This window comes from Lissotriton helveticus, chromosome 1_1 (genome assembly GCF_964261635.1).
Source record: "Lissotriton helveticus chromosome 1_1, aLisHel1.1, whole genome shotgun sequence".
Classification (NCBI taxonomy): Eukaryota; Metazoa; Chordata; class Amphibia; order Caudata; family Salamandridae; genus Lissotriton; species Lissotriton helveticus.
In genome coordinates this window covers 1,979,715,298-1,979,737,323 of record NC_136057.1, presented here as the reverse complement: position 1 = coordinate 1,979,737,323, position 22,026 = coordinate 1,979,715,298, and the positions used below count along the sequence as shown (strand labels likewise).

At 44.8% G+C, this 22,026-nt stretch overlaps 1 protein-coding gene across 2 annotated transcripts in view; it reads left to right on the top strand.

The window, feature by feature from the left end:
* The window catches only part of DPYD (dihydropyrimidine dehydrogenase), a 3,662,673-nt gene that overhangs the window by 3,033,816 nt on the left and 606,831 nt on the right, over positions 1-22,026 (top strand). For both annotated transcript variants that reach the window (XR_013594885.1, XM_078644210.1), the window contains exon 19: positions 16,299-16,441. Coding sequence is in view for 1 of the 2 variants with exons in the window: in XM_078644210.1 (XP_078500336.1) it covers positions 16,299-16,441 (143 nt within the window). In the remaining variant the exon portion in view is untranslated. The remainder of the gene's footprint in view (positions 1-16,298; positions 16,442-22,026) is intronic.

Here is a 22,026-nt window from a genome sequence, read left to right as displayed (position 1 = left end):
TATACTGGAAATTATGCAAAATTACAGCAGTGTAAACAACATTTTGCGCAGGCCTATAGAAAACTAAGTGAGTTGTTGACATATGAGGGACATCTGCCAACAATTCTCAAATACCCCATCTACCAGTATCATGCTTCCCTCACTCCATTTAGAGGCGTAAATAAAAAAAATGTATTCTCTAAAATATTGATTGATATGTAATAGGAAAACACGTCCAAATAGACCAAATTTGCAGAGGCTATAAGATACAAACAGAAGCTGATCACCCTAAACACAGAAAACTGAAACAATGGAAAACGGTAGTGAAAGAAATATGAACATGTGTAAATTTAGTGAATGACTACAATCTTCAAAATAAGATACAGCGTAACAAAAAGGAGATTCTGGTACATGATGTGGATGTAATCCCTGGAAAGATAGTAAGGTAGGACTCAATGAGCTTGGAAGAGCTGGGGTGTCATGAAAACTGTATCATTAATTCCCCTGTCTTAGACTACAAAAGTGGGCAGGTATCCCAGAGCAGCATGGATTACAAGAAGAGAGAGTAGAAGTAGGAGCAGAGAGAACTCAGCGTACTGGACATGAAACACAGTGCGAGCGTGCCTAAGTTCATCGGATTGTTGTTGGCAGGGGAATGAATACGTTTTTTCCAGACTCCACAAATTAGTCAAGGGAATGCCATACGTCGCTGGCTATTTGAGGGAAAGGAGTGTGCAATGAGAGCTATGGATTTCTGTCAAGAAAGTAACCCAGCCCACCATATGTGGAAGGAGAGATGATTGGACAATTTTCTTTCAGACTGGATTAGTTTCACCACGATTGCCAGGACGAGGTCAAGCAGAGACATGATAATGGTCAAGTTAGTCTACGAGGCCCACGGGCCTAACATCAAAATTGGAAAATCTAGACTTATTTGGGTATTAAAAATAGCTGAAAGTTGGGATTGTATTGGAGTCCAAAATTGGTCAAGTAGTGAGCACTGAAAAAACATGTGTTGGTAGGAACCAGCTTCCTTGTCACAACTCAAAAAGGAGTCCAACTCCCGCGGATTTGGTTTATGAAGCCTAGCTGGGGTCCAGTGTAATAAGTTCATTGTAAAGAATTTCGATTGGAGGAGAGAAGGTGCTTTTTTGTTGCGTAGAGATGGCTTGCTAATGTTTTTCCAGTTGTCCTCATAGATGTTGTCAAAGACCTCAGAGTCAAAGTGGCTGGCCCATTTGGCGCATAAAATCGTAGACAGCGACTGGGGATCGATCTTAGAGGCAGTGTGACCCAAACGCAGCCACGAGGTTAGGAGGCCCAACATCGAGGGCTGAATAATATATTTGAAATTTGACAGCTTCACTTTGATTTTTAGGAATGACTAGAAATCCAAGTTAGGAAGGTTATATAGATGTGCTAAACATGAGAAGGGCAGAGGAGAGTTATTATCATCAAATAGATATAAAACTTGATTAATATCCTTGGCTGCCCCTATGCCAGGGATAGTCCTAGCTATGTCGGCGTGTGTTTTAGGGTTGTGCCAAAGAGAAGCTAGGCAAGATTTATGGATGAAGCACAGCATCTTCTTGTTTAATTGGTTTAGTGCAGTCACAGTGTCTACAAAAATACACTGAGATTGCGGAGTTTTGAAATTTAACATTGTAATGATGGACACTAAGTGAAAAGGCGAGCTAACAGCATGCTCAATCTCTACCCATCTTGGAGCGTCTTGGGAGTTTGGAAAAAGCCAGAACGCACCTCACGCTGCCAAAAATGCTGAATGAGAGAGGCTCCAGTTTGGGAGATTTCAATCCCCAAGGGTAAACCTTTTACGAAGTGACTTATAAGAGATCCTCGCTCTTTTGATCTTGCACAAAAATTGAGTTTTTTTTTTCGATCTCCTGAAAGAAAGATGGAGATAGTTTTATTTGTAACAGTGCGGACATAAAATTTATGAATAGACTTATCATCTTGAGTGTCTGAAGCCTACCCCACCATGTAATATATTTAGGAGACCAGGAGGTCTGAGGATCTTTAACTTTGGAAATAGTCTGCGCCTCATTATATTGTAGTGTTTCAGCAAGGTCTGAGCAAAACCAAATTCACAAGATGTGCTAAGAAGAGTAAGTAAGGGATCAATGGAGAGTAAAAATAGTAGCGGGGATAGTGGGCAGCCTGTTCTTGTCCCTTGGTGGAGGCTAAAGAAGGAAGACATGGCGCCATTATTTCTAATATAGGCTTCAGGGTTAGCGTAAAGGGCCCTGGCTATATTAATAAATGAATTACCAAGATTATGCGATTCAAGGAATGCTTGGAGAAAAGACCTGGGGTCTTTATCAAATGTTTTTGGCATCAAGGGCAATTGCAGCAGATGGCATAAAGGATGACATTTTTGATGATGTGGCAAAAAGTGAGTTTATTGTCATGGAAAATCCAGTTAAGTGAAGAGGCTTTGGCCGCTTTCTGCGATGCAAGCAGTAAGAACGATAATACTTTTTGGAAAATAGTAAACTCCCTCTCTCTGAGAGATGAAGTAGGGCCTGGGATTGTGGTTGCAATTGCTGAGGATGACCAGATCAAACACCTTTCCACAATATATTCAACACAGAGCCCTGCATCTAATAATACCCGCCCTTTCAATATTAATGGTAATCCAGTTTACGAGAAACTGTTCAACATCACCCCATTTACTTTAAATGAAGTTAATAATGCTATAGCTTCAAGCAAAGGGGGAAAAGCGCCTGTGCCAATGCCATTCCGGTAGATTTATACAAAGCCAACAACCCTCTTTGGGGGCCCATATTAATGGTTGTTTTAAGGGCCTGTTGCGTTTCAGAGTTTCTACCGACTGGAGCGGAATCAATAATAGTTCCCATATGTAAAAAGGGGAACCGGCATAATCCGGCCTGTTGCAGGCCGATTTCGCTGCTTGATTCACTAGTCAAATAGCAGGGAGAATACATTTAGATATACTCCAGGACTGGGATGAATCTAGGGGTGTCTTGGTGGACATACAAATGGGTTCTTTACTGGGGAGGGGACTATTGAACGAAGCCTTAACTTGAGCATTCTTCTAGGTAAATATACGAAGATCAAAGGCAGTAACCTATACCTGGGCTTCGTAGATTTGCCATCCGCCTTTGACTGCATTAATCACTCAAAGCTATGGGTAATTATGAGTGACATGGGTGTGGACGCTGCTATCATTTCTTTCCTATGGGACTTATACTCTGGTACTAAGGCTAGGCTCAGATATGGGAACATGGGAGAATGTACAAAGCCATTCAGCATAGAAAGAGGGGTGAGGCAGGGCTGTGTCCTTGCACCTTTTTTTATTTTCGCTCAACATAAACAACGTAGGCACTGCCCTGACATCAAAACCAAAAGATCTGGCCCAGGTGGGACACCACCCTGTGCCCGCCCATCTCTGTGCTGACGACGGGGTCTTGATGGCATGTACTCCAATCTCTATGCAGCTGGTACTGAACGATTTTGTTAATTATATGCAGGACCTTGATTTGCATGTAAATCAATCCAAGACTTTTGTAATGAAGTGAGGTAGGAATACAGGCAACTGCGCAATATCAGAATCTGGGAGTCCAGGATCAAATGCACGGACATTTTTTCATACCTGGGTGTCCTATTTGATAAAGACGGTACATGGACCCCTGCCATCAAGACTAGGAACTGCTTTTTAGGAGTGCCAGTATGGCCCTATGTAAATTTGCCATAAGATTGGGTACAAACCCACCGCGAGAAATGCTTACAATCTACAAGGCAAAATGTGTAAGCAAAGCAGTATATGGAGCTGGCATATGGGGTTATGTAAATTGTTCGGCTATACAGTCAGTAGAGAACGAGTTTCTAAGGTACTTGCTTGCCCTACCTAAATCTACCTCTACCTTTTTGTGTCACGCAGAGTTGGGAGTATTGTTCCTTGTTGATCTAATTAAGATCCAATCCATCCTCCTGTGGCACAAGGTATGGTCGTCAGAGCACACTGCCCTAAATCGGCTAGTGATAAAGGATTACTTAAGTTCAATCCTTTATTCACGCATCCCATGGATGAAATATAAAAAACTTTTTGTCAGGACATGGTGCACTCGGAATATTTCACTAATCGCGAATGTCTGGCTGAATTAAATAGGAACGATCTGAAGGCTGACTGTCTAACACATCTGTAGAGTGTTAAGATGTCTGACAAATTGTTAAAACCGTCTGTTTTAAGAAACAAACTCCTATTAACCAGATACAACATGCAACTATACCTCAGACTCGTACCTCAAACATTAGATTTATATGAACTCAATTTAGAATGGCCATTTTTCATCGAATGGTCACCTTTCCATGAACAAAATAATTGGTCCTCGAATCTTCCAAATTGTCCCTGCAATAATGTCTCATCACAGACTACAATGCATGTGGTATTCCTTTGCAGATTCTATAAAAAATTGAGGAAATGTTATATATTAAGTTTTTAAAAGCATCTAGATTTTACTCAATGTCGACTGGCATATCTCTTTTTAGAGTCTTTGCCTACAATTGATATCTGTGTAAGAATGTTATATTATCTATGGAGTGTTTTTTATGCCAGGAAGAGTATATTGCTAGAGGATATAGATAATCCAGATGGACGGGGCAATAGCTGTAAAAAGAACTTTGCGAAAGTCTGATGTGTGTCACTTTTTATTGTTGCTTATTATACAATTTTATTACCAAGTGATATAGCAAACAGAAGCAAATAGGATTGTATGGCAGACCCAGATATGAGGTTTTTACCCTCCTGTATTTCCTATTATGTTTACACTATTAGAATTTTTTTTAACGGACACATGTCACCATATGGTATAGATGAACTCTTGGACTGGTGCAAAAATGTACTGGCTGTAAACATGAAGTATGATCATTAGTTTTTACCTGTTTTGTATTTTTACATGTGCAAATTGCTGTGATAATGGAACGAGTAATGAATTGGGTCTGAAAATATATTGTTTTATGTACTATTAATGTTTGTAATTGTTAAATGTGCTTTTATGGTCTAATATTTTTTGACCGAATAAAGATGAAGATTGATTGAGTTAATTGTCACTGGTTAGCCTGCCCTTGACAAACCCCGTATAGTGTAGGGATGGACAACTCCAAACTTGTAGCAAGCATCTTGGCAAAGTTTTGTGCCTCCATATTTAATAATGAGATTAGGCGCAAATCTTTTGGGTCCAAATGGTCTTTACCTAACTCTTTGGGAATAACGACAATCGCCATGCCAGAGAGTGCTAAATGATTAAGGTTATTTTTAAGATGTGAAATGATCGAGTGACCTAGGGGAATATTCACAAGGACTTATTTCCGATTTATCTCTACCTTAACGCATCAAAACTTGAGATAGATTTAACACCCCATTCTCAAGCTGATGAAAACTGAAGACATTGCCAGTATTCCTGCGATAACTGCCCCAAAATGTATCTCCATGGTGGATTCCACCAACTAACCCTAATGAGATGCAGAGTAGGCGTTCCCGTGCAAAAGCAACCAAAAAAAACACTTTCACAACAAACTGCCAGATCTGCGATGTGAACCAAAAACAGGCGATAAGCCGCAGTAGCAGCAGGGAATTAACACCTGCCTTTTGCTGGTGTTAAGCAGGACGACTACATGCAGCAAGAAAGGGAGCCCAGCCAAGAGCCACACCTGGAGACCCACAGATGCCATGGAGACAATGATCATGCAGCTCCGATACCCATGAGGGCCACAACATCCCCAGCCACCACCCCCTGCACCGCCATCCATACACATACTGTGCACGACACAAGAGCCCCAAGAAGGGCATTATGACGCACATTGCCAAAATAAATACACACATGTGTGGCCAAAACAACAAGAAACAGTCACACAGCACTGAAATAACAACCAAAATTGTTATTGAAACACAACACAAAACACCAATGGGAAAGACTCCTGTCAGGTCTGTCGGGGACAATCTCGACGTCACAGCCTGGAAAAGAAAGCACAAAATCAGGACATGTGTCATGCGCACAAGATAGGAGCAAGACACAGAGACATGGAGAAGGAAAGTAAGCCAGAGAGAGAAAGAGAGGGAAGGAAAGGTAGGGAGGGAGAGAGAGAGAGAGAGAGAGAGGGTGAGGGAAGGGAAGGGGAGGGAGAGAGAGTGAGAGGGAGAGAAGGAAAGGGAGGGAGAGAGAGAGAGAGAGACACCGCCCCCTGCGCACACTGGCCCCACTGCTCACCTGCTGCCACTGGTGTGTCCACCAGTAGGTACACCACTTGCCCGTGCAAGCTCCAGGCCCCAGTCCCTCCAACATGCATGGTTCACTTCATTTTGGCCCGCCCCGCTGCCCAGCAGGTCCCACACATGATGCTGAGTCCTGAGTCATCAATGGCGGAGACTGTGCACACATCATCAACTCAGGCTGCACACCCGCTCAGCTATTTCATTGCCCCAACCCTGTGGAACGCCAGTCAGCGCCACGTGGTGGTAGACCCATGATGGCCGCAAGTCTTCAGGTTCCACTCTCCCTGTGCAACGCCAGTCAGCACCATGTGGTGGTAGGCCCTTGACGGCCGCAAGGCTTCGGGTGCCACCAATCCTAAGCTCAACAACTCATGGGCCCTCTATGATTGAGAATTGTGGAGCGTCCGTCATCCAGTCACCACCTGCAGAGGGGAATGTGACGTAGGTTGCCCCTTATATTTGCGGGGTCACATGGCCTGTGACGCCTCTGCCAGATGGGTGTGGTGTGTGTGCAAACCTGCCCTCAGGGAGTGGCCGTGACCTGATGACAACTAGACCAGTGGTCTGCACACCACCAGCTAGTACGCCTGCGACAGGTAGCTATGTGGGCCCCCCCTCGGAGCGTAAGCAGAGTGGTCTGGCCTGGCATACGCCGGACCAGCGCAGGGCTTGCAACAATGACTCAGGGGCTCTGGGTGTGGTTCAGCCCATGTCCGGACAAGGAAGTGACTAATGCGTGTGTCCCTGTTGTAGTGTCCACGGCACCCAGAACACAATAGGCAATGTAGCACACTGTGTCTGGCATCCCACTAGATGAGCCTAATTGATGTAAGGGAAATGAATGTCCCTACATTCATCCACACATTCATACATGAATGATGAAAGACATGACACAGCATTGTTTCATGGATATTTATTGCACATCCAGTTGAGTTTTGCAGCTGGAGCGGTACAGGGCCATGCCAAGCACACTACACAATATGGGCCCGTAGAGGGCCAGCCAGAGTCCATCCGGGGATGGCAAGTACTGTGGAAGAGGAAGTGTACAGTCCGCAGTGTGGTCGCCGTGTCATTGGTCATCAAACAGGATATGGCAGTCAATGTCACGGTTCAAGGTGAGTGCAGCGGACTGTATCGGAGTCAGTGGAAGGTCATGGGGCCATGTGCGGCACCAAGCAGAAACAGGCCAGGTGGCAGAAATGATCGCTAGTACCTCCTTCTGAGCACAATCCCATCCACGTACTCGCCCTCGGGTGTGTGCTCTGCCCCACCTGTGGGTGTTGCAGGACCGGCTCTGACACTGTGTGCCACTGAAACATCAGAGGCCTGAGGAGGATTGTCAGCCACACTGGTGCCGGAGTGGAAACGCCTGCCACACTGTGAGGCACTGACACACCAGGGGCGGAGATGTGGATGGTGTGGGGGCAGCAGCATTCATCAGCGCCACGCCTTGTGGCAGCAATGCCATGATGAGGATCTGCAGGGCATAGTATATCCCAGCTACATTTCGCTGATGTGCAGCAATGACTGCCATCCTATCTGCACCATGTCCTCCATGACCCACCGCATGTGTGCCAGCTCAAGGGTGGGATCGCTGGAGCCAGACCATGGAGTGGGCCGTAGGTTTCCGTTAGGGACTGGAGCTGGTTCCTGATGGACCTTGATACCCATGGATGGCATCCAGTTTGGTTACCAAGAGGCTGAATCCCTTCCGCACCTGCTCAGCCATTTCCCTCTGGCCCTCAAGCACACAGCTTTGGAAGGCCATGTGTTGTTCCTGGGGGTCTTGGGAGACTACCGGGGCTGTGAGTGCCTCCTGCTGGGTCGTTTGGGTAGTGGGTGGGGTCTCCTTGATGCAGCTGGGCTGCCCTGTTCCTGGAGGTTCTGGATGATGTCAATGATGTCTTGGAGGGCTTGGGTGTCGATGCTGGGGATGTCCTCCTTGTCATCAGTGAAGGGTGGCTTGGACTGCTGTGCAGGAGGTGTTGACAGTGCTTCTGCAATGTGAAGGGGAGATGGTGTATTACAATGTGTCCACATGTATGCAACCCCACGGTACATGTTGACATTCAAACAGCATGCCATTGTGACAGTCTGTACATCAGGGCCATGACCCAGAGTCATTGTGGGTGTGCACTGTGCTCTGCTTGATTGTGCATGTGTTCCATTGTGGCCATCTCCACCCGTCCCCCCAGTACTTGGTGGTCACTCACCCTGTTGCAGTTGTGTTGTGTCCTGTCTAACAGTGTCTGGTCCCCCGACTCCGGCCACAGTCTCCACACTGATGACTGTCGACACCAGCTCCTCAATGTAATTCAGCACAAGCTGTGGTGCTGGGCTCCCACCTCCAGTCTGCATTGCTGCCTTCTGGTTGGCTGCGAGGTTTTCTTTGGTCTTGCGCTTGATATTAATCCATCACCTCTTGGCCTCATCCATTGACCTCTTGTGCTCTCCAATGGCATTCACCTTGTCCAAGATGTCCCGTCATATCACTTTTATGGTGCCCAATGACACTATGGAGGTGACAAACAGTTGTTGATGGCATTCTATCACCTCCGTGGTCAGGATCCTGTTTTCTTGCGGACTGAACTTTGTCTTCCTCTTCTTCTTGTCCTTGCCCTGCCCTGTCCCCGGGGTCCCAGGTTGGTCGGAGGGGGTGCTTGTGGGGTTGCGCTCGTTCTCTGCTCCTGCTCCAGCTGCCTCTATCATGCTTGGGTGTTGGTTAGTTTGTGTTTGAGTGTTTTTTCTACTTCTATAGTGATTTTTCCCGTCTGACATATTTGTATTGCAGGCCTGGCGCTGCTTATCGCTGATTTCCTCATCTTGCTTTGGCCCATCGCATGTTTTTTCGCGTTGAGGTTTATGTTTTTATCTCCGTTGAGGTGGTTGTAGCACGGACAATGGCCGTGGTGTCGGCAGACTATCGCATGGTACCGCCTTGCTGTGAATTCCATGTTGATACAGGGTTATTTTCCCGTGATCGGCTGCGATGTGTAAAGGTACGTTACCGTTTTTTGGTGATGTTTAGCACACGTTCTTGTGAATATACCCCTAAATATTTTACAAAATCTGATGGAAAACCCATCAAGACCAGTGACTTTCCCTGTGCGGATTGATTTTTTTGCTTCAATAACTTCTTCAGAAGTGAAAGGTGCATTACGCTGTTCTCTCTCCTCATCGGAGACTGAAGCAATGGGCAGGGACTTTAGGAATTCCAGACATTTAGATTTTTGTTCTCTGAGGAGTGTAGAGCTTCTCATAAAACTCCGTAAACACCTCACAGAATTTCTTCCATTTTCACTTTCTGAGTATCATCCTGTTCTTTAATATACGTAATATGGGTGTTTGTGTTCTTGAATTTGAGGATATTTGCCAGATCTTTACCCACTCTATAAAAAATATGGTGTTTGAACTTTTGGGCCTGAAAGAAGAGATGAGCTCTATAACATTATATGTTTATTTTAGTCGCCACATAACCGTAACAGTCATTCTCCTCTAAATAGGGTGGGGTGGCCGACATTAATTTTCCCTGCCCAGGTCTGCCATGGCACAGGCTGGGATAATAATCAGTGGCCCGACACAAAAGAACAAAACCCCCTGCACACCAGGACAAATTTGTTTTTCTTTTTTGGAATCAAACACCCATGTTAGGAGTTTGTTCTAAAAAGGAAAAACAAATTATGAGGGTGCCAAACGCCTGCCAGCTAACGCGGCCTTAGCAGAGACTAAAGTGCATCCTATATACCTGTGGAACGCTTTTAGCATAGACACTCCCGTCAGGCAGGTTGGGATTTCTAAACATGGTAGATGGTCCTCCACTAGGGAGGAACAATCAGACACCCCTCATTCACCTGATTGGTTGGTTGGTCCCACACCAAACTATAAAAGAACCCTTGAACTTACTTTTTTGATTAGGCTAGGCATTCTTGTCACCTGGATAAGACTAAACTTATCTTGTTAGGGAATTTTATGAGTGAGACCAATGAGGTGATAGTACACATCAATGCAGCTTCTGGTATTTATCACTTCTGCCAAAGCTAGGTGTTAAATCCCTCTGCCATTAACCAACTGCAGGCATTACCATATTTTGGTATTGTATGATTCTGTCCACTTGCTTTAATCCTAGCTGTGTGGCACCATTTGTTTAATATCCCTGAGCACTGCCTGTAAATATATTCAATGACTATTTTGAGGGCCTCACTTTTTCAAACTGTTTCATTATGCTGCTATGTTGCTGGGTAATTGTTTAACTATAATGCCAAAGCAGTATCAGAAGGATAGGTGAATTAATTACATTTGTAAATGTCAGGGATTATCTTAACACTTTTATTATACTTTCTAAAACGTAGGTTCAGGGCATTGCATGACAATTATTTCCACAAGAATTTGGTATTTAAATTAAATTGCTAATTATCTGCGTATGACAGTACTGAAGTGTGGCTAATGAGTTGTATTATAGTAATGGATAGTGTGACCACCTGCAGGTAAGAGACAATAGAACATAGTGGTTTCTAGAGCAGATAATGGTGGATGCAATGAGTAGACGAAACTGTTCTGTTAAAAACAGCTTTATTCCTCTTTAAAGAGGTAAAGTGTGCTAGCCTTCTTGTGTGGCTGTGATATGTATTAGAAGTTCAGATGGGAAATATACACCTAACGTGATACCCAAAAGTGTATTTCCACTTGCTTTGAATAATGGTAAGACAGTGTTTTCTATCATTGCCCAGATTTTTATCTTATTCTGGCCTACTAGCAGTAAAGTTTAAAGTATCTACGTTTTTTTTTACTCGCACCTTCGAATGATAGCTTTCATTGTGTTAATAACAGTTGGTGATTCTATTCTTTGATGGGAAGGAAATGGCCCAAAAATGTACCGGTATTATTAATTACAGTTTTTATTAATTAGGTGGAGCTGACTTGAAATAGGCCTTTCTGTGTCATGAAATCCTGTCTAATATACAAAAGCTGTTAGACCTGGTACCAATGGCGTGAGTCTCCCTTCCATTTTTTTCTGATTGCCTCCTCTGTTTTTGATCTGTTTTGATGGTTAGATGTTTTGGGCACTGTGCCACTGCTATTCAGTGCCACAGTGCAAGTGCAAGTGCTCCCTATGTTAAATTGTTGTATTGATTGGTGACTCCATGATTGGGTTATTTAATTTACTTGTCAGACCCTAGTACAGTGCACCATGTGTGCCCAGGGGTGGTAAATCAAATGCTGCTGGTAGGCTTGCAGCACTGGTTGTGCCACCCACAGAAGCAGCTTGTGAAGTGTGTCTCAGGCCTGCCATTGCAGAGCCTGTGTGCAGTCTAGTACTGCCATGTCGACTTGGTAAAAGCACACACCTAGCAGTGCCTAAACCTTCCCTTTTTTTCATATCAGGCATCCCTAAGGTAGGCCCAAGGGCAGGGTGCATTATAAGTATAAGGTAGGACATGCCCTGATGTGTGTGGCATGTCCTAATAGTGAATTAGAGCCATTTTCGTTTTTCACTATTGCAAGGCTACCTGTTCCCCATAGGCCAGAATGGGCAGTTTGATTATAACATCTTATAATCCTAACTGACTAGGGAACTAGGTAGAAATTCGAATTTAGTATGCCTGAACTCAGTATGATAAAATACATATTTTAGTAAAGTTGGTTTTAACACTCTGTGTCTGAAAATACCACTTTTAAAAAGTAGGTATTTTCTTGCCTAACTATCCAAGTCTGCCTCTGCTAGGTTGTGTATTCCTTGTCTGGAGTTTGAGTGACAGGGGCTGAGGGATTCCAGGAGACAGGGTGAGTCAGCACAAGGCTGAATAGAGAGATCTGCATGCAGATGAGTAGGAGGAGTTGCACCTTGGATCGGAATAGGGCTGTGCCTTCCCTCCACAGTGCTGGCACCACCTCCTGTGGTGTGTCAGATGTCCCTGGCTACAATGTGAAAGGAAAGAAGGAGTCTTGTTAACAAAGTGCTCCAGGACTGACCAGAAATGGTTTGGACTAGGCAAAGGCCTCTCTGCCTTCAGAGGAAAAAGGATTTTTCAGTATAAATATGGGGATTCAGTCCCCAAGACTTTAGATCACTTCTGGAACAACAAGACAAACCTTTGCCAAGGCGTAGAACCAAGGAAGCTGCAGGAGTTTGGCCTACAGTGGTTTCTGTATTGCCAAGGAAAAGAGAAGGAACTTTCAAAGAACTTTCATCATCTTGCAGAATATTATTCCGAGAGCTTGAACTTGTGCTTGCCTCCTGATGAAGTCTTAGGGACAAAAGACCTCACCACCAGCTCCCTTCAGAGTTTCCTTGCTGGGAATTCTGTCTGCAGAAGCCTGCGTGTCGCTGGGAGCTGGATGCACGACGCATCAAGAAGAAGTGTGTCGCAGTTGCAGCTGTTGCCGTCGCATCACCAGAGCAGCGTGTCGCCGCCACATCACCAGAGAAGCGTGCCTTCATCAAAGCTGTTACCCGACGCATCACCGGAGAAGCATGTCGCCATTGCAAGGTTGCCGTTGCATCACCGGAGAAGTGTGTCACAGGGCCTGTCGTGGCTCCAAAGCAACAGAGTTTGCAGCATTGCCACTGGGGTGCACTCTTCGTCTTCACGTCATAGCATCAAGGGTGACATCTTATTGCATCGCACTGGATTGTCGCATCGCATCGAGGCGCCGTCTTGCGGCATCGTAACCAGGCCGCAGTACAAGAACCTATGCATCACCTCCTCTCCGGTAAGTATCAAGACTCATACCCTACTCTGCATAAGCATTGAGGCGCGACGCATCATCTCCTCCCCGAAGCAAGGAACCGACGCATCTCCCACTCTGCGAGCCTTTTGTTTGTTTTGCGTTACGCATCCAGGTACTTTTGTGAGAACTGTGTCGCATTTATCATCAACTTGAACTACGTGACTTCTACCATCTTTAAGTCGAGTTTAGGTACATTATTGTGAATTTTTGTCATTTGTGGTCTTGTGTTAAGTCTATATAAAGAATACTTATTTTGATAAAACATGTGTTTTGTCCATCTGTAGTGTTTTCACTGTATTACTGTGTATATTCACAAATGCTTAAAACACAGCCTCTGAGATAAGCCTGTCTGCTCATGCCAAGCTACCAAGGGGGGTGAGCAGGGGTTATCCAGTAGTGTAATCCCCTTTCCCTGACTTAAAAGCAAGGGTCCCATTGCCAACTAGAGACCCCCAGTCCTAACAAAAGCATTAACAGTTTTAAAATTGATGGTGCATCAATGTGTGCCCTGACTTAAAAAAAGATCAACCCCATTTCTCTTCAGCCCTGAGGTTGAATTCCAGGGGAATTGTGGGGTTCACCCTTGCAAACATTTTGAAACAATCAGGCCCAGCATTGTGTTTCACAGAATAATGTTCACATGTTTCAGCTATCTATCCTTGGGTTCTAAAGGAGAGTTATATCAAAATAAACGTTTACGTGAAACAGTATTAAAGAGATATTAAACCTACTGTTAGATAAATCAGTGGCATTTATAATTTGAAATATATACATCACTAGTAATCTGTTGAGTGAAAATTGAATAAAATCAAATAGTGTTATAACTCATGAACTGCTTCCAGCACGCATGAGTCACAAAGACACAGCAAGTTGTTAATAATGTAAATAAATATGTGTTATGCTGTAGTACACACTCTGTATTTTTGGCATGTTAAAGCACAACAATACTTAGCTAGTGAGTTTGATGTTGACAGCCCATGTGGCCCCTAACTCAGTGGCGGCTTCTCGAAGGAGTGCTGTGTGGCGGTGGGCGGGGCGTGGGAGGGGCAGGATGGGGGTAGTAAACTTCGGCATAAATAAAACTAATTACATTGCGGGCCAAACAGAGTTAAGTAGCTAAATATATAAATAAAACAAATTACATTGCGCGCGCTGCATCGCCGATTGCGATGTAGCGCGCGCGTAATGTAATTCGTTTTATTTATTTATTTACTTACTTAACTCTGTTCGTACTACCTCTCACCCTACCACTCCCTCTCCCCGCCTCACCACCTCGCAGCACTCCCTCGAGGAGCCGCCACTGCTCTAACTGCTTCTGAAGTCGCCTTCAGGGCTAATCATTCTGAACAACAGCAGTAAATGGCTCCATGTTCAGTATTTCAGTGGAGCACATCCATCAATGGGTGTATATTTGTGTATATTTCTGCTGACAGCAAAAAAATCGGGTAACTGGTGAACTCTTAATGTGTGACGGTGGTTGCAAATGTGGGCACCTGCACGACTTTGAGAGAGAATGGGAGAAATAAGGAGGAAGCAAAAGAAAAATAGTGACAGTGGGAGAAGAGAAGGTATGTGAAAGGACCTGGATGAGTTAAAGAAAGAGGCAGACTGTGTAGGATCATGAAAGAAAGACGCATGAAGTGGAATAAAGGCTAGGGCATCTTGGTATTCCATAACCCCAGCATTTGGTAGCAAGCTTCTTAGAAAAAAAACTGGGCCTTTGTTTTTCAAATTAAGCGCTTGTTACACACCGCATCACTGGTGACAGTACCATAACGATTTTGGCACAACTCATCTCTCCTCTCTCGAAACTCTCCTGAATTAGAGAGTTTCACTGGCGTAAAGTAGAAAACAGAGTTACATTTAAATCTCTATGTATATATAAGTTGTAGGTACTACACTGCAACAGAATAGCAGAAGGCAAGGCTTTTGGATTTTTGTTTGTGGCAAACTGAGAAGAAGAGCTATAAATTATGGATGGGTTGACTCTGGGTCACGGTAGAAACTTGCTGTCATCGACTAGCTATTGACCACTCAAACAAAAGCTTCCTGCTTACCGCCTCTCCCAACACAAATGGACTTGGCGAAGAACAGAGGAGGACCACCTAGTTTCGACATCCTTCTAAAGAGGAGGACGTACCCTTGCCTGCTTTTCCCTTCTACCAAAGAAGTGGAAGTTTCTCTCATGGGTAAGACCAGCTGGCCGCTATTACAAGGACATAAAGGTATGAAAGACATCATTACCGGAGAACCAGGAAACTAGTAGAAACTAGAACCTGTGTTGGATTCCTGGCTGAAGAACATAAAATGCACGAAGAACAGAAGAGGCAGTGGACTGGTGGGGGTTGGTAGACGAAAGTGGCTGAGCTGGCTTTACATTGCTAACTGTGACCTAGAAATCAACTCTCTACCCCGTTCCAGTTGAGTATCATTTGAGTGGACACTAGGAACCTTTTTAGCAACTTAAGAGGTTTGAGAGTAAATATGTGTACCTGATATAATTAACTGCCCAGAATAGTCCTACTCTCCCAGGATAAACGAGGCAGAAAAATGTGCCTCATTTACCTGTTTTCTTTCTTTGCAGCAAGAGTGGTCTACAGTGTCAATTTTTGGTAAATCATACAGATGAATATTGACTTTTACACCCCCATTGTCCCTGCAGTGTTATTTGACCTTTTCTTAAAAATATTATATCTCATTATTCCCACTTCCATTTTTGTTGTTTTGTCTTGTGTCAAACATTGATTCTTCTTCCTGTTACTACATTGTGAATGAATATTACTGCTTGTGTTGCTACTTAAGAATTTGACACAACATTCTTCAATGAAAAGCCTGCTGCTTTGTGTCATTGCTAGCAGATGCAATCCCAGTTTTTCTCCCTGAAACTACATTTTATCTCACAGAACAACCCCTGAAGTACTAATCTAGTTTCTTACATACAAACGCTAAAGTTGTGATCAATGTAGAACTAGTTCAAGATACACTACTATGGTTATCCCCTAAAAGGTATATTTAACTATTTGTGTGTTGATTTAGAGTATTTCCATAATTGTACTTAATTGTGTACCTTTTGCATATCTGTAGATGGAGACAAATCCGTGACAATTTATATGTGAAAGCATTCGCATTTGATTAATTGCAACTTATTCTTCAGACATTTGTTTAATTATATTTTATTAAATCGTGGTATTTTTTATTTTGTATCTTTTTCTTCAGAAGTCGACATTTCTGTTCTTATATGAAATACTGCTCGGGAACGGTGGTATTCTAATGTAATGTTGCATATGTGATTAACACACCCTAACATGTACTTCTCATCTTTCCATTTTTATTTTAGGAAATGCTATTCGCCCTATTGCTTTGCGAGCAGTGTCAGCTATTGCTCAAGCTCTCCCAGGATTCCCCATTTTAGCAACTGGTGGGATTGACTCAGCTGAGAGTGGACTGCAGTTTCTTCAAAGTGGAGCATCTGTTCTGCAGGTTGAACTTGTTTTAATCACTTTTAAAGAAATTTTAAATTGTATTTATTTTAGTGTGCTTCCAACTGTAAATATTACATTAAATGCAAACATTTAGCTGTAAACTATTATTAAAACTCTTTGAATATTTGCCTGCATGAATTGATGTAGGCAGCCTGGGGGAATCATGTTAGTGAACCTTCCTGCCAATGTTTTTTTAGGCTATAAAATAATTCACTATTTAAAGGACACTATTAAAGTCGCAAGGCTAAAACTCTCTCAAGTGGTGCAACAATATCCTCCTTGTATAAATTCAGGCGCCACTCAGTTATTTGCTAACCATCATTCACATATGTGCTGCAGCCTTCTTACATGTACACTTATTAAAGAAACAAATCCTTTGCAATGTGAATGTACTGTAGAACCAACATCAGGACGTGTGCATGTGGAGCACAATCACATTCAGATTTGTGTACATGCCCTTGAACCAACCCCCTACATATGGACATGATCTCTGCCACCTATAGGGGCAATATCCTCATAGAGCAGAAAAACAAATCCAGGAAGAAAGAATAATAATACATGGGAGTACAACGCAGAGTGGGTGTGTATGCTTGATTTGAGCCGGTGGAGCCACCGGTGCTCATTTTGGGGGATCTTCACTTTTGTTTCCTCACTTGGCATTAATCGAGACTAAAAGAGAGAAAAAGACAAAAAAAATTATAATGAGGAAGAGACAGAAAAACTATGGCAAATGGAAGAAGAAGTGATGAAAAAGAACTTGCAAGAGTGAGATAAAAAGGCAGGTGTTTGGTGGTGCATGAAACAGGCATGAAGTGGAATCACGCAGCCTTGGTATTTAGCATCCCCATCACACTGTCTGTGGTTTTCTGAGCAAAACCTTGGTTCGTGGCACCACTGAGTGTAAGGGAGTAATGGCTACATTGTATGGTAGAAAGATCCAACTTTAATTCTTTGGATATATTCCAAAGTTGGAAGTGGGGAAGTACGACATATTAAATATTTAAGCCAGTGCCAAGGAAGAGACTGTGACAAGCAAGAAATGCAGAGGATGCATCCTCTCTGTTCACCGAGGCAAATTTTAGCACAGCAGTTATGCCTGCCTGTGTTATCACAAGCATCAGGCTCAAGTGGCAACTAGCCTAGAAAGAGATTTGGATAAACACCAGACCTCTGCATTCAGTACAACCAAAGGGGAATCTAAAAAAGAAAACAGAACAAACCAAAAGCACAGCTAATAACAAAACAAAAAATAATATGCCAAACATTAGACGCATTCAAAGAATTACACGGATCATTTAAGAGTCCTATTCATTGTTCCGAAGGGAGAACACAGATGTTGTCGAAATCAAAACCAGTCCTAGCAAGAATGTCTTGAGACCCACAATGCAATAAACAAGCAAGTGTTCTTGACCTTACCAGGCAGATTTGGACGTTCTTTCTCTAAAACAGATTTAGATGAGAACTATGTAATCAGTGCATTTAGTAGCACTCATTTTTTAAGTTTTAGCCATAAGCCAAAATTATTTCACAGAAGGGACTGGCGTAAGACTCAGGACCAATTGTCTTCCAGAAGGGTAATTGTTAGAAACGGGATCTCTGGCTGGCCAAGGCTTGCGCCAACGTCAGTCAGAGACCACCACTTCCACGTCAGGGCAAGGGAGTCACACACCAAGATAACCCCTGCTCACCCTCTAGGTAACGTGACGCGAGCAGCCAGGCTAAACTTGGAGGCTATGTAGGTTAAGTGTTTGCGCGCGCACCCAGCAACAACTCCCAAAGCCCACCACAAAGGAAACTCCACACAAGGTTATATAAAAATAGCCTTTGTATTATAATAAAACACATTAGATAAGAACACACATTTCGCAATGTGCCAGAGGCACGGGCAGAATTTACAAGGGATTATTTACAAGACAGGGCCACCTGGACCACTGTCAGGAATCAGAAGTAACACTGTCAGAAATAGCACTTAGAATGTAAAACATAGAATGTAAAAGCACTTTAGCACAAAATAGCACACAACCAGTAATCACTGGTAACCAGGACCTCACTAGCACCACCTGCACTAGGGAGAAAACAACCACCTACATATCACAATACCTGTAGGGGTGTAAGAACATAACACATGATGCAATGCATAACATTCATTCAGAGGTGTAAGAGAAACAAGGCACATTCAGCGGTGCAAAAGCAAAGCACATGACGCATAAAAACACATTCAGAGGTGCAGCACAAGAGAACACATGATGAATAAACTACCCATTCAGAGGTGTAAGAACCAGCAACTACGCAACACAGTCACGTAAGCCACAACTTGTGGCAGTCCCAATGTCAGGGTCCTAAACGGAGCAACTGCCCACAAAATGCTGGGCAGCTGGATACACTGTTGGGCCACTGCTGGAGCCTCGCAGGCTCTGGCCAGAACAATGTGGGCAAGGAGGGAGCCTCTCAGGGCTCTAAAACATCATGGGGCGCAGGGAGCCTCTCTCAGGCTCTTAACAAAGGAATGGCCCCAGAGCCTCTCGGGGCCCAAAACACAACTGCGGCGCTTCGGTGGAGTCCCCCTCCTGGGGACTCAGGAAGACAAATGGCAGCAAGAGCCTCTCTGGGCTCTAAAATAAGTGGGGCTGAGAGCCTCTCTGGCTCGGGTTGGAGTCCCCCTCCTGGGGACTCGAATTACACAGAAATGCCCCCTTTCGCTGGAGTCCCTCTCGGGGGACTCGGGAGATACTGGCCGCCTAGAGCCTCTCAGGCTCTCAACAATTACAGGCGCGAGGTCGCGCTACGGGGGAGGGGCGGACACCGACAATGTGTCCCGATGCCCCTCTCCCTTCCCTGCCACTCACCGGGTGTCTTCGCAGCAGCGCGGGGCTCCTCTCCCCTCGGGGACGGCGGGGCTCTTTCCTTCGCGTCTCTCCCTCACGGCCTGGTTGCGGGGGCGGGACTTCCGGCTGCCTCTCCCGGGTCGCGCAGGGATTGGCCGGCCCAGCCCAATACTTCCGGGTCGTCGCGGGCAGAGCGGCGGCCCGTTTTAGGCAGGCAGGCGGGGTCCCATTATCCGAGGAGTGGGCTCCCTCGTGATAAATTAATATCTCAGGACGGGGCAATGCCGGGTGGGCTCCGGCTCCAATTTCAAACCCCGAGCGAGGTGGGCACTCGCTCGGCAGAAAAACAGCGGCAATGTTCCGGGCAGGGTGGGCACCTGCCAGGGGACTCTAGACTCGGCAAAAGCGGCGTGAGTGCAGCCGCGGAAGGACAATGACAGCGCTCCCAGCGCTTAGCCGATAAATAAAGCGCTTCTGAGCGCTAGGGCCGCAATTAAAGCGCTTTCAACGCTTCAGGGGTAAAAGAAAGCGCTCTCCAGCGCTAAGGGCCACAAGGAAGCGCTGCCAAGCGCTAGAGGCAAAGTCCAGGCCCCAAAGTCCCTAAAAGTCAAGCCAAAGTCCTTGTGGGGTCCATCAGCAAGCCAGGGGCTGGGCAGGGCCCAGGGGGGGGCAAGCCTTCCCCTGGGCCCAAGCAGCAGCATGCCCCTGGTAGATCCAAGTCAGAAACAAGAACCTTTTCCAAGAGGTCACAGCCTCTTTTTATACAGACAAATCCTTTGTCTAAGGGTGCAGGGTGGTGGAGAAACCAGTCACAGCTGGTTCTGGAGCACTCTTGATGGCCCAACCACCCATTTCATTCACTGGGGAGGCTAGGGTCGTTAGACACACCACAGGGGGGCGGAGCCAGCATTGTGTGGGGAAAACCCAGCCCATCCAGGACACAGGTACACTCCTCCCACACATCACTCATGCTAATCTCACACTCACCACCGGGCAGACCCATCCAGACTTCCTGGAGCCTGGCATGCCAGCCAGCTCCAGCCCATCACGCTCCAGCACCCTCACTGCACACATATCTCAATGTCCAGAAGTAGCACTTCCCTTCTAGACACATACATGCCGCATACACCATCTCGCAGCATTCACTCTCACGAGTTCACACATACTAAGCTCGAGCCTGCACTCCCCATGCATCAGGAACTACCAGGGACACACACATTCCCCATGCATTCCTATGGGAGGGCAGGCCAGCCATACTACACGCACGCACTTTACTCTGGGACACAGGGAAAAAAAGTGCGCAGAGACCCAAAAATCACTAACACAGGTTACAGAAACAGGCTAGGCAAAAGCAAAAAGTTGCGGGGTGAACCTGCCAAAAGGGCCAGGTCCAACAGTAATTCATACCTGTTCCTGTACCAGAATGGTGTGCCTAGTATCCAGAACAGGAGGCATAATAGTCAGATACGTGAGCCAGTGGAGAAGCGGTGCCTATTTGATAGCGTGTCTAAAGGAAAGTGCATTATTAGTAGGTAAAGGTTTTCACATTCAGCTAGCAATAATACCACAATCACTAACAGGTCTAGTCAAGTCTCAATAAATTAATCTTTGGTAGCTTAGCTAGCAAGAAATCAGGCAGGAATGTGTACAGCATTTGTTTTCACCAAAACATCAAATAAGAAAAGGACAAAACATAATAAAAATCCCAAAACAGTTTATAGAAATAGAGAATAGTTTTATTTTTAAAACAACCAAAATAACAAAAATCAAATGTAGGGAACCGGAGATATGAATTTTTAAAGATTAAATAAAAAATGCGCATTCTAGAGCCAAAAAGCCTATAGCACCACTCACTGCTATCTGGTCGCATTGGACCAGGATAAAGTCAAAGTTTTAGGATGACCATGATGGAACATGGGTCGGATAGGCTGAGGGTTAGTTCTCGGTCAAAGGCTTACCTTCTTTTTTTTAAGCTTTTCTCTTGTCAAAGGGCTTGTTGTCGGATCCGAAGTTCCATTGAATAACTACAGCCTGCTGCAGCGTGATACCTTAGTGAGGACGGTGTGGAGCTCCACCAGTGCGGTCCAAAAGATTAATCAGTCGACAGCGGCAGCTTAACTCTCTATGTCAAGCCGGTCTCATCCAAAAGCTTTTCAGTAACGCTTTGCAGAAAGTTTATTTTTCCATAGATGTTTCTTGTGAAGGGTTTCTTGGGGAAATTTAAGGGTCCACTAGATCTGGCATAGCGCTCAGAGTCTCTTGGGGTCTAAGACTCAATCTTCCACAACACACTTGCGCAGTCAATGGAAAATCCAGTTGCCGCTGCTCAGCTAGGGTATTTCTCTCTTTGGCTGTGCTTGTGACTTCTTCCAGCTCTGTTGTATCTGTTGCTGATCCGCAAGTCCACTCATTTTCCTTTGATACAGGCACAGTCCTTTCTTTGTGGAGCCTTGTGAGTGCCGTTTCCAGCAGGGCAATCCTTCTTCTTCTGTTGTTCCAGGCAGTGTTCTGAGAACCTCCTCCAGATCACCCATATTTATCCTCCATTCTAGGCTTGCAAGAGGGGGGACACCCCACCCAATAGTTATGACGTTACTCCCCTCTGCTATGACCACTTCCTATGAAGTGTGGCATATTTCTGACCCAAAATGCACTATTTTTCAAATATCAAAATGGAGAAAATCTCTCATTGGTGTGTGTGTATTGTAACCAAATCCAAAGGTATCGCTAATATATAACAACACTCCCCTTTCACCCC